Here is a 12,984-nt window from a genome sequence, read left to right on the forward strand (position 1 = left end):
AGACATGGGGGGGAGAAAGAGAGAGAATGACGCTGCGTTGAGTCACTTAACGTCTGATTTCTCAGCTTTAGCCCTCAGTGTTAGCATGTTGTTAATTTCGTCTTTTTAATAGCTTGTTGTCTTTATGTTTTAATAAACTAAACCTTCACCGACCTGTCAGGTAAGTTTAACCACTACAAATATTCTTATTTGACAGCCTTCTTTGTTCACATAACCGACTTAACTTTGACCGTTGTTTTCCCAGGTTATTTATTTTTTTATGGAAGTTGTTTTTTTTGTTTTGTTTTTTTTTCCTCTTTAAATTATATATGTTTCTTGATGGCTTTGTCTTGATCATTTATTTTTGATATTTCCTCAGCAGTAAAGACCAGTGAGGTTGGCTTTTGTTTTGTAATCTGTCTGCTGTAACATCTAAAAACAACAAATTTAATTTAAATTGTTTAATTGTTTAAGATCACTGGGCAACAGAGATGCATCATTTTACAGCCTTGATCCAATTCCAGAAGTGTGCAGCATCCTTTCAGAAGTGGCAGCCAGTTTCCAAAACAAAAGCATCCGGTTTGGCCCATCAAAATTGACAAAATTGTATTTTCAAAATGTGTTATCTGAGGACGAGGACAGAAAACTTTCCAAAAAACAGTTTATTGTTATTATTATTAATATTATTATTATTACTATTATTACGTTATTAGGTTATGTTTTCACCGGCTTTTGTCTATTTGTCTGTTTGCCTGTTAACAAGATAACTCAAAACGTTTTGAACACATCTGAACCAAATTTGGTGGAATGATGGGAAATACGAGGTCTATTAGAAAAGTATCCGACCTTATTATTTTTTTCAAAAACCATATGGATTTGAATCACGTGTGATTACATCAGACATGCTTGAACCCTCGTGGGCATGCAAGAGTTTTTTCACGCCTGTCGGTTACGTCATTCGCCTGTGGGCAGTCTTTGAGTGAGGAGTCGCCCACCCTCTCGTCGATTTTTTAATTGTTTAGGAATGGGTCAGAGACTGCTGCTTTGTTTGATCAAAATTTTTTCAAAACTGTAAGGCACAACTGAGTGGACACCATTCGATAAATTCAGCTGGTTTTCGGTAAAAATTTTAATGGCTGATGAGAGATTTTGGTCTGGTAGTGTCGCCGTAAGGACGGCCCACGGTGCCTGACGGCGATCTGCGCTTCGAGGCAGCAGTGTCTCGCCATTTCAAGTTGAAAACTTCCACATTTCAGGCTCTGTTGACCCAGTAAGTCGTCAGAGAACAGAGAACTTTCAGAAGAAGTCGGCATGAGGAGTTTATTCGGACATTCCATTGTTAACGGACATTTTGTAATGAAAGAACGTGCAGGCAGAGTCGCATGTCGGGCCGGACCCAACCGCGGGGGGTCGCGACAGAAAAAACACCTCCGTTGGAAACCTTAACGGGCAAGTTGGAACATGCCCAAGCTGTTAAACAATTTCTCAGTTACTCACTTGTTGAAAGCCATCAAAAGCCGCTTGAATTTTACAAATGGTTTTCAACACGGAGGTGTTTTTCCTGTCGCGGCGCACACAGATTGTTTAATTTCATTAAAAAATGTCCTTAAACAGTAGAATGTCCGCATAAAGTCCTTATGCCGGCCTCTTCTGAATCTTCTCTGTTCTCTCACAACGTCCTGGGTGAATTAAGCCTTAAATTAGGATGTTTTCAGCTTGAAACAGGCCGACGACGGCGCCTGGAAGCACTGCGCGACGTCCGCTCCGTGGGAAGTCCTTACAGCGACAGAAACACCCCATAATCTCTCATCCGCCGTTAAACTTTTCACCGAAAACCAGCTTAATTTCTCGACTATTGTCCACTCGGATATCCCTCACAGGTCCAGAAAAAATTTTGATAAAGCAACGCGCGCCGTCTCGAGCAGCGTGTGAAACAAAGGAATTCAGCCGAGAGGGCGGGACCACATCTCACTTAAGGCCTGCCCACAGGGAAATGACGTCACCGACACGCGTGAAAAAACTCATGCATGCGCACGAGAGTTCAAGCATGATTGGTGTAATCGCACGTCATTCAAATCCATATAGTTAAAAAAAATAAAAATGTTGGTTTCTTATCTAATAGACCTCGTATGTCCAGGATTAATTGATTAAAATTTGGTGATGATCCGGATTAAACTCTGGAATATAGCATAATGGATTATTTTGCCCTTTTGTGAATCCACATGCTTCGATATTGATATCTGGCGTGGCGGAGGAATGCACTCGACCGAGTGCCCTTCTAGTTAGTTTTCAATCCTGTTTGTCTGTTTGTGAATATCCTGGAGCTCACAATTCTTCATATATTGTTGTAAAATTTTTACTGAAGATTCATATCCTGATAGGCAACAAGTGATTCATTGTTCAAGGTCATGGGTCAAGGGTAAAATCTGGAAAAAACTTGGAAAATTGGAAAAATCCCTATCTTTAACATTGAATGAATATTAAAAAAATTCATAACTCTGTCAGAAAAGATCAAATTTCTTTCATATTTGAGCTGTATGTAGGATGGTGTCTTGTATCGACTAACAAAGTTTGATCCGGATCAGATCCAGATTACAGATTTTGTGGAGATTTAAATTTAACATGGAAAACACATTTTAATATATTTTACATTGTATCTTAATCAAACATGCCCAAATCTCTCTCATATTTGAAAGTGAGGTGCAAACTGGCACTCACTATTGCCTGACAAAGTTTGATCTTGGTGTCATACACATAATCCTAATTTTTCTCGGGGGGAAAAAATTGTTATTGTTTTCTCTTTAAGGACCATGGACACAGTGAGCAAACCCGGGGAGGTGCAGGAGTCAGGCTTACAGATAGAGGGTGATAATGAAGATCAAACTCCCCAGAACAAGGTAACAGAGGAGACATCCTGTTTTTACTTTACTGATGTGGCCGAGTTTGTGCACAAAGCTCAGAAAAGTCACATTCCACAGATTTTTTTGTCACTACACTGAGTACTGAACAATGCATAAAATAAAATAAAGTCAAGCTGCAGATGATCCTCAGCCGGGGTGGTATACGAGGTCTGTCCAAAAAGTATCAGACCTTTTTATTTTTTGCAAAAACCATATGGATTTGAATCACGTGTGATTGCATCAGACAAGCTTGAACCTTCGTGTGCATGTGTGAGTTTTTTCACGCCTGTCGGTTGCGTCATTCGCCTGTGAGCAGGCTTTGTGTGAGCAGTGGTCCACCCCTCTCGTCGGATTTTTATTGCGAATAAATGTCTGAACGATTGGGAACTTTGCTGCATCAAATTTTTCCAGAAACTGTGAGAGACCTCCAGCTGGACACCATTCGGAAAAATTTAGATGGCTTTCAGCGATGATTTTATGGGGATTACACAGATTAAGGAGTGCTCCAGCCGGTTTAAAGACCGCCCACAGCGTCTGAGAACGCGGAGCGCTCCGAGCGCCGATTGACAGGCTCAAACCCCGCTGAAACAGCCAGATCATTTCCAACGTGAAGGCTTTGTTGATCCGGGACGTCGTCTGACTTTCACAAAAAAGGCAGAAGGTGTGGACATCAGCACTTTTTCAGCACATTCTACTGTTACAGGAGTTTTTTTCATGGAAAGAGAAGCGGATGATTGCACCACCGTGCCACTCATGGCGCGGAACAAAACCACCTCCGTGTTGGTCTCACAGGACGGCTTTCAGATGGCTTTCAGATGGCTTCCAGTTGCTTTTCAGTCGTGTGAGTGACTGATTGCGGTGGCGCAATCATCCGCTTCTCTTTCCATGAAAAAAACTCCTGTAACAGTAGAATGTGCCGAAAAAGTGCTGATGTCCACGCCTTCTGCCTTTTTTGTGAAAGTCAGATGACGTCCCGGATCAACAAAGCCTTCACGCTGGAAATGATCTGGTTGTTTCAGCGGGGTTTGAGCCTGTCGATCGGCGCTCGGAGCGCTCCGCGCTCTCAGACGCTGTGGGCGGTCTTTAAACCGGCTGGAGCACTCCTTAATCTGTGTAATCCCCATAAAATCGTCGCTGAAAGCCATCTAAATTTTCCGAATGGTGTCCAGCTGGAGGTCTCTCACAGTTTCCGGAAAAATTTGATGCAGCAAAGCTCCAAATCGTTCAGACATTTATTCGCAATAAAAATCCGACGAGAGGGGTGGACCACTGCTCACACAAAGCCTGCTCACAGGCGAATGACGCAACCGACAGGCGTGAAAAAACTCACACATGCACACGAAGGTCCAAGCTTGTCTGATGCAATCACACGTGATTCAAATCCATATGGTTTTTGCAAAAAATAAAAAGGTCCGATACTTTTTGGACAGACCTCGTATACCACCACTGTTGCAAAATTGTTTACTACCTCATGTACGATCCTAAGTTGTTGCCTAATCATTAGCTTCTGCTTCCTATACATACGTCTTCTTATTTTCTGTGGAAAATCTCACACCAAACATTAAATTTACTGAAACTTTTTTGTAATTATGTGACAGGTATGAGTATTTTAAAGTGGCTTTTTAAGGAAGAAGTGAGTGAGATGTTGTTTTCTGCTTTTTAACCATCTTATTTTCTGTCTCCAGGCTACTGAGCTGTGTGACTGTTTTCATGGCTCCCTCCAGGACAAAGAAAACAGTCCGATGATGAGAACTGGTGAATATTTATTTATTTATTTATTTTACTTTTTCTCATGGCTGTGTCCCGATTCAGAGGCTGCATCCTTCGAAGGCTGCAGTCCATGAAGATTACTTCTTTGCATTTGCACATATGGATCCCAAAAGTGATTGGTCGCATATGCCACTTATGACGTATGCGACCAATGAATGCAGCCTGAGAAGGATGCAGCCCCTGAGTTGGGACACAGCCGATACTGAACTTATTGCACGTTTCCTCATTTGCATACATAACAATGTGAATTAGTATTTGCTTCATTCTGGGTTTCCACCACTTTTGCATGTTCCCACAACAATTAATATGCACGGTAGCGTAGTGGTTAGTGCTGTTGCCTCACAGCAAGAAGGTCATGGGTTTGATTCCCACCTTTCTGTGTGGAGTTTGCATGTTCTCCCCGTGTTTGCGTGGGATTCCTCCGGGTGCTCCGGTTTCCTCCCACATTTAAAGACATGCATGTTCAGTGAATTGGAAACTTTATAACGGTCCAGGTCTCCCTTACAACAGAGGTCTCAGTCTCAATGGGACTAACCTTGTTAAATAAAGGTAAAATTAAATATAAGATGAAGACAACCAGAGTAAACAAAAAGTACAAAGAGGCTGAGCAAAAGGATTCCCAAAAACCAAGACTTTTGTTTGGAACGTTGAGTCCAAAGTGGAACTTTTTTGGGAAATTATGCCACTTCTGCTGTAAAGTTACAAAATACACAAACATGGCGTAAACCAGGAGGCGGTCCTAAAGCTTTGTGACGATGGCGTTTGTGTGTGTTTGTGTTTGTGTAGTGTTGTGTGCACAGGTGTGTAAGGTGTACCGGTTTCAGACGGAGGATCACAGGTGGCTGCTGGTTAAGGAGCAGATGTCGGAGACGCCGTTGTCTTTCTCGTTACCCAAACGCCTGCTGAACATGCTCTTGGATGAGCACGCAAGCAGGTGCACGCTTTCCTTATGGCTATATGCTATATATGATTGTCACATATGTAATACATGTTTTTACAATCCTTTCCTGCATGTGCTTGACAAGAAAGAAGATAATTGTTGGTTTGGTGGATTTAAAATAACAAAACATTTTCCAAAATTGTGCCTGTTGTCTTATTTTATGAAATTCTGCACAACAAAAACAGATTATATAGTTTATGGTCATTTATCAAACAATACTGAATATTTGAGTTACCATCCCTTCATTCATTCATCCAGAACTTTCTGTGCAGAGGCAGACTGACTGACTACGCTCTTATCTTTTTATCTCCAGAATCCAGGAGGTGAAGGACCTCGGTGACCTTTCACCCTACTGGGAAGGGCTCCGACATGATGTCATCAGTCACTGTAGCGGCTTGATTGACTGTTATCAGGAAATGCTAGCGAAGCTCAATAACCTCTCAGGTGGGAGGGACTTAAAGTGCCACAACACCCAAGTTTTTTTTTTTTTTGGTTGCCCCTAAAAACCAGCATCAATTTCAGATTTCTCAAGAAGTATGTGTCATGTGTTTGGAATACATCGATTTTTATTGTTGCATAGAAAATGAAGCAGTCTGCGTGATTTTCATTAAAAACTCAAAATCTATTGCTGTTTGTCAGGAAAATGTGCTTCAGATAGATGTGTTCTCTAGTTACTATTACTTTATTTATTTATTTATTTTATTTTCAAACAGCATCATCGTGTTTCAAACCCAGCAGCAGTCGGTCAGACAGCCACCTTCAGTTTATTCCTACCAACCTGCACTCACAGAGGATGGAGGTCACCAGTCCAGACTGCACAGGTTCCTCATTTTTTACAAAACCCGATCAAACGTTTGGCGAGAAACACTTTTTTTTTTAGCAGATTTTAATGTATAACACATATTTATAAAACGTGTTACTTGTGCTCAAAACTGTCTTGATAAGATAATTTTATGACAATAATCCATGTAAACAGCATTTTCTGATGACTTTAACCTGAATGAGTTCATATTGGTAGTAAGGATGAATCTAATCAAGACGTGGCGTTTTCCCAATTTAGTCGGATTATTAACGTGCATTTTAGACATTTAAGCACCTTAATGGCATCCAGTTGGAGTTTTCGAGGATATTCATCAGAATGTGCTCTGGCTTTACAATACTTTTATAAAAACTTCACTAATAACACAGTTCCACTCTGCACACTTAACCTTTCTCTGGGTCAAAGGTCAGTAGTATCCTGACATCAGAATTCATGTTGAGGTCACATTTTAGTGTCACGTTTCCTCAAAGGAATATTTCCCCTTTCACACAAATGAATTGAAATGTGTGTGGAAACTTTTCCTGCCAAAATGTTGATGTGACCATAAAATGTCCTTGTCAAGAGTTTGTAGTCTGCAAAATGCCCTTCGAACATATTTTCCAGAGTAGAGGGCAGATATTAAATACTTTTATTACTGGAATTTATTTTGTTTAGAGCTTTAATTCTGAAACACTCAATTCTGAGGAAAAAATTATGGAATCATGAAAAACAAAAGAATGCTCCAACACATCACTAGTATTTTGTTGCACCACCTCTGGCTTTTATAACAGCTTGCAGTCTCTGAGGCATGGACTTAATGAGTGACAAACAGTACTCTTCATCAATCTGGCTCCAACTTTCTCTGATTGCTGTTGCCAGATCAGCTTTGCAGGTTGGAGCCTTGTCATGGACCATTTTCTTCAACTTCCACCAAAGATTTTCAGTTGGATTAAGATCCGGACTATTTGCAGGCCATGACATTGACCCTATGTGTCTTTTTGCAAGGAATGTTTTCACAGTTTTTGCTGTATGGCAAGATGCATTATCATCTTGAAAAATGATTTCATCATCCCCAAACATCCTTTCAATTGATGGAATAAGAAAAGTGTCCAAAATATCAACGTAAACTTGTGCATTTATTGATGATGTAATGACAGCCATCTCCCCAGTGCCTGTACGTGACATACAGCCCCATATCATCAATGAATAATCAGGTCCCATCTTATCTTAGGGACCTCGTAGTACCATATTACCCCATTAGAGCGCTTCGCTCTCAGACTGCGGGCTTACTTGTAGTTCCTAGGGTTTGTAAGAGTAGAATGGGAGGCAGAGCCTTCAGCTTTCAGGCTCCTCTCCTGTGGAACCAGCTCCCAATTCAGATCAGGGAGAGAGATACCCTCTCTACTTTTAAGATTAGGCTTAAAACTTTCCTTTTCGCTAAGGCTTATAGTTAGGGCTGGATCGGGTGACCCTGGACCATCCCTTGGTTATGCTGCTTTAGACGTAGATTGTGGGGGGTTCCCATGATGCACTGTTTCTTTCTCTTTTTGCTCCGTATGCATCACTCTGCATTTAATCATTAGTGATCGATCTCTGCCTCCCTTCACGGCATGTCTTTTTCCTGGGTTTTTTTTCCCTCAGCCCCAACCAGTCTCAGCAGAAGACTGCCCTTCCCTGAGCCTGGTTCTGCTGGAGGTTTCTTCCTGTTAAAAGGGAGTTTTTCCTTCCCACTGTGGCCAAGTGCTTGCTCATAGGGGGTCGTTTTGACCGTTGGGGTTTTTCATAATTATTGTATGGCCTTGCCTTACAATATGGAGCGCCTTGGGGCAACTGTTTGTTGTGATTTGGCGCTATATAAGAAAAAAGTTGATTGATTGAATGACTGTGGAAATTTACATGTTCTCTTCAGGCAGTCATCTTTATAAATCTCATTGGAACGGCACCAAACAAAAGTTCCAGCATCATCACCTTGCCCAATGCAGATTCGAGATTCATCACTGAATATGACTTTCATCCAGTCATCCACAATCCACGATTGCTTTTCCTTAGCCCATTGTAACCTTGTTTTTTTCTGTTTAGGTGTTAAAGATGGCTTTCGTTTAGCTTTTCTGTATGTAAATCCCATTTTCTTTAGGCAGATTCTTACAGTTCGGTCACAGATGTTGACTCCAGTTTCCTCCCATTCGTTCCTCATTTATTTTGTTGTGCATTTTCGATTTTTGAGACATATTGTTTTAAGTTTTCTGTCTTGACGCTTTGATGTCTTCCATGGTCTACCAGTATGTTTGCCTTTAACAACCTTCCCATGTTGTTTGTATTTGGTCCAGAGTGTAGACACAGCTGACTGAACAACCAACATCTTTTGCAACACTGCTTGATGATTTACCCTCTTTTAAGAGTTTGATAATCCTCTCCTTTGTTTCAATTGACATCTCTCGTGTTGGAGCCATGATTCATGTCAGTCCACTTGGTGCAACAGCTCTCCAAGGTGTGATCACTCCTTTTAGATGCAGACTAACGAGCAGATCTGATTTGATGCAGGTGTTAGTTTTGGGGGTGAAAATTTACAGGGTGATTCCATAATTTATTCCTCAGAATTGAGTGAGTCCATATTTTTTTCCCTCTGCTTGGTCTAAAAAAGTAACCGTTACTGACTGCCACAATTTTTTTTTCTTGATTTCTTGTAGTGTTTCTTAAAGCCAGAAAGTTACCATTTGAAATGACTTTAGTTTTGTGTCATGTCTGTGATCTGCTTTTTTTCTACAAAATTAAACAACTGGCCGGTGATTCCATAATTTTTGCCAGGAGTTGTACTATGTCTACTTCTACCAGTATTTCGACTAATAAATAAGTAATATGTGATATTTTTCGGTGTATATAAATCACACCAATGTGTATGTAATAATCTGGACCATGCAGTACGTTTCTCCTGTTCCATTTTGTTTCTTGATTTTTTTGCTGCTGTGTTACCATGTAACTTTTATTTACTCCATTTGTTTGTTTGCTTTTAATCTCTGTTGACTCCGTGCTCTGTCCAGGTGTTTGGTACAACGTGATAACGTTTGGTGCTCCGGCTGATCACTACCAGGCCTTCAAACATGGCGGACTGAAGCGACTGCTCAGCAAATATACAAACCCCACAGACAGGTCTGCCACACTGAAAACACAGCTGGTGTCTTTTTATTTCACACCAAACTGAAAAAACTGAAAAAGGATGTTGGTCAAATTTTGGTTGAGATGTACCATCGCCTCCAACAATCAGTAATACCAGACCTATAATAATAAGAGTTATTATTCAGGGTTAACATCCAAAACAGGCTTCTTTTTTTACATTATTTTAAAAAGTTATTTCTACTGTCATTTTTAACATTACACTCTTTAATCTCACTACGATATGTGATTTAATCAAAAATATGAAACCCAAAATAATGGATTCTGCAAGACTCCCTCTTCTTTAGACACAGTAAGTCAGAGGATGGACCCAAGAACATTTTAAAGCTACTGAAAGTGTCTTGGGGTTCAGTTAAATAAATATGTCATTAGTACAAAGAGTTCTGACAGTGTAGTAAATCTGTCTGGAATACATTGAACACAGAGGGTGCACGGAGCAGAAGTAGTGAGGGAAGCCACCAAGATGCCCATGATGAGCCTGAAGGGAGCTGCCATCTTCAGTTGCTGTGACTGGAAACACTTTTTGTCTATTGCAGCTTCACGGCAGACTTTGGCAGAGGAAACGTCGGCTTCAGGTTTCCAGAAAGGAAAAAGCATTGATTGTTGTGGTTTTATGGGGAACTCTTGTTAGCAAACTGGGTTTGTGGTTGGTTGACCACAGGCTGGCTTACCCGTTCATGAATTCTTTTTTCTTTCTGTGTTTTGTGGCTCCATATAATTTCTATCCATAGCTGCTTCCGCTGTATTCATCCCTTAATGTCATCATCTTACGGTTAATCTCCATAATCTGAACTCTTTCAGGATTAGCACACAAATGGGAGCTGAAATCATTGTCACTTGTTGGAGGTCATCAGATTGCAAGTCATGACTGTAAAATGAAAAATAGAAAACACAAATGAGAAAATGATGGTTTTTCATTCCGATGGCCACATGCGATGGCACGCAGTTGGAGTTGGGTTCTGGAATTGCACAGTTCCACATCAGCACAGTCTGAGCTGAAGTGACCTATTAATCTCTTCCTCAGCTCGCCGTCTTACTCCCAGGATGAGGGCTGCAGGTGCAGGGAGCTGCTGGCCAGCGTGACCCAGCTGCAGCCTCTGGTGTTCGGGCTCGCTGAGGAGCTCCTGGACGTGTCTCTGGAGCTGGACGCTGAGCGGCTGCAGCAGGTGCTGGACAGCTTGTCTCAACAGGTGAGGAGAGCAGAAATTCTCATCGCAGTCTTACCCGTTCATTCAGTGTTTTAAACCCAACTTAGTCCGGTTAATAGTTGGGTTCTGTTTTCAGAAAAAAGGGGCCTGGATAAAGAATGTTAGGCATTTTCTGTTAAAAGCAGACAACAGATTGATTCTAATGTATTTTGACTTGCTGAATTCAAAAATTCCTGTTGCCAGACTGTATCTTTACCCCTTCACCCCCTAATTTGCATAAAACGTCAAGACCACCCACGTTATTTATTTATTAGTCTGCCTGTATGTGTTCCAGAAATAAAATGAAAAATGTCATGTATTTTGGTGAGATTAACATCCTTTATTCCCAATTTGTATAATCAAGATTAGTATTTTCAACACTGTTATGCCTCCAGTTATATGAAAATCACATAGAATTAATTATATTTTCCCAACTGACTGATTAAGATGTTTTCATTTTAAGGCCTTAAGTAGCAAGGTTGGGCAGGATTACTTTGAAAGAATACATCTGGATTACATGTATGTATGTACGTACATTTGGATTACTTGTAATCTGATTACTTTTGGATTACATTTCAAAGTAATCCTACCCAACCTTGTTAAGTAGTAGGAAATTAAAACAAATCTAAGTCTATTGATAGTTTGTAATGAAACACCTTTCTAGGATAAATATACACATTTCTCAAAGCTTAAAATATGAGGGAAACGTGTACATATGAATCTAACATTGTGTGTGACAAACAAATATCAATATTCTTATGAATCTAACATGAACATTAAACTATGTTATACACAACACAATATGTAATACAATTTACATTTATCAAACAACATTTATATTGCTAGAAACATTTTAACAAACACAAGTGTTTATTTCCACTCGGTGTAAAACAGAACACCTCCGCAGGTCATTTATTCCAACTGCAGTGTTGTGAAAGTGTAGGAACACGGACCCACAACAGGGGGCGCAAATGAACGGACAATGGAGGAAGTCAAATAACAACACTTTACTGTTGTGAATAAGCACAACAAACACAACGGATTACAACAATAGACAAAGAAGTCAATTCACAAAAATGTGTCACGTGGGCAGGCTCGAAGATAAGAGACGTCTGTCCAAAGCAGAACCGGAACCACACGATTTCCTCCGCCACCGAACCCCGGGAATACTGGAGCCGCCAAGTCCCGAACTCCCAGGTGGCCACTGCCTCCGCGTGTCGGATCTGGTACTACTGGCGAGGAACAAAAACAGTTAAATGTGGGTGCGTTTGCACCCAGCAACCCGTATGGCGGGAAAACCACCTCCACCTCTCGTTGGAAGAATGTCTGCTATTTAACGCACAAAAGTAACAAAGGGTTAATGTCAAAGAACACAGTCGGCTGAGTACGGTACCTTCTAGGTAGAGCGATATCTCGGCAAAGAGGTGGAGATGTCATCCTGCTGATATACCCCTGCTGATCAGATGATTGGTGACAGCTGTCGTAGGCGATAAGTGACAGCTGTCACCCCGGCTGCTCCTGTGAGGCGGCAGCGCCCTCTGGTGCCTGGAGCCCGCACTCCAGACAGGGCGCCCTCTGGTGGTGGTGGGCCAGCAGTACCTCCTCTTCAGCGGCCCACACAACATGCAGTCTGACTATTTAATACCTCCAAATGTATTCTGCACCATAACCACCTGCTGATTTTGCACTATTAACTATGTCTACCCCCGCCTTTTGTGCTTTATTACATGCACATCTGTGCAATTTATCCTGTGCAATAATTTTATCATAGGTATACATACTTATACTCACTTATATTCTTTTGTCACATAATCTTCTCACATCTGTATTTATGCACCCACCAGCAAACATCACACTATACCTTAGTCACCTTTCTTTAATGTAAATATTTCTTTTTTCTTTAATACTGTATGACTCTTGCTGCTGCAACAAGTGATTTCACAGAATACTTCTAGAGCTGTCTTCTTACAGTGTCCAGCAAAGTAGGAAGTTGAATCACTTCCAGTGAGTGCATATAAAGGCAGCAACAGCTTAACAGCTTCATCACTCAGGGCATTGGCTTGGATGACATCTTTGACTGAGGTGTATTTTGGCTTCTTGTCAGTACCTGCCTTCATGAAAACAGTCTTGCCTCCCATCTTCTGATAGTGTGCCATCGGCAAGAGTAGGACAACGGTGTCTCTGGCAGACACAACAATGACCTTGGTGTTGGAGTTCACACAATGAAGCTCAAGCCGT

At 41.1% G+C, this 12,984-nt stretch overlaps 1 protein-coding gene across 3 annotated transcripts in view; it reads left to right on the top strand.

Annotated features, from left to right (window-relative positions):
- LOC117505466 (type II inositol 3,4-bisphosphate 4-phosphatase-like) overlaps positions 1-12,984 on the top strand; it is a 23,230-nt gene continuing 10,246 nt past the window's right edge. For all 3 annotated transcript variants that reach the window (XR_004559086.1, XM_034165129.1, XM_034165130.1), the window contains exons 1-8: positions 1-160; positions 2,786-2,876; positions 4,565-4,634; positions 5,436-5,583; positions 5,903-6,033; positions 6,303-6,410; positions 9,427-9,535; positions 10,584-10,749. Coding sequence is in view for 2 of the 3 variants with exons in the window: in XM_034165129.1 (XP_034021020.1) it covers positions 2,790-2,876; positions 4,565-4,634; positions 5,436-5,583; positions 5,903-6,033; positions 6,303-6,410; positions 9,427-9,535; positions 10,584-10,749 (819 nt within the window). In the remaining variant the exon portion in view is untranslated. The remainder of the gene's footprint in view (positions 161-2,785; positions 2,877-4,564; positions 4,635-5,435; positions 5,584-5,902; positions 6,034-6,302; positions 6,411-9,426; positions 9,536-10,583; positions 10,750-12,984) is intronic.

Source organism: Thalassophryne amazonica, chromosome 23 (assembly GCF_902500255.1).
Source record: "Thalassophryne amazonica chromosome 23, fThaAma1.1, whole genome shotgun sequence".
Lineage (NCBI taxonomy): Eukaryota > Metazoa > Chordata > Actinopteri > Batrachoidiformes > Batrachoididae > Thalassophryne > Thalassophryne amazonica.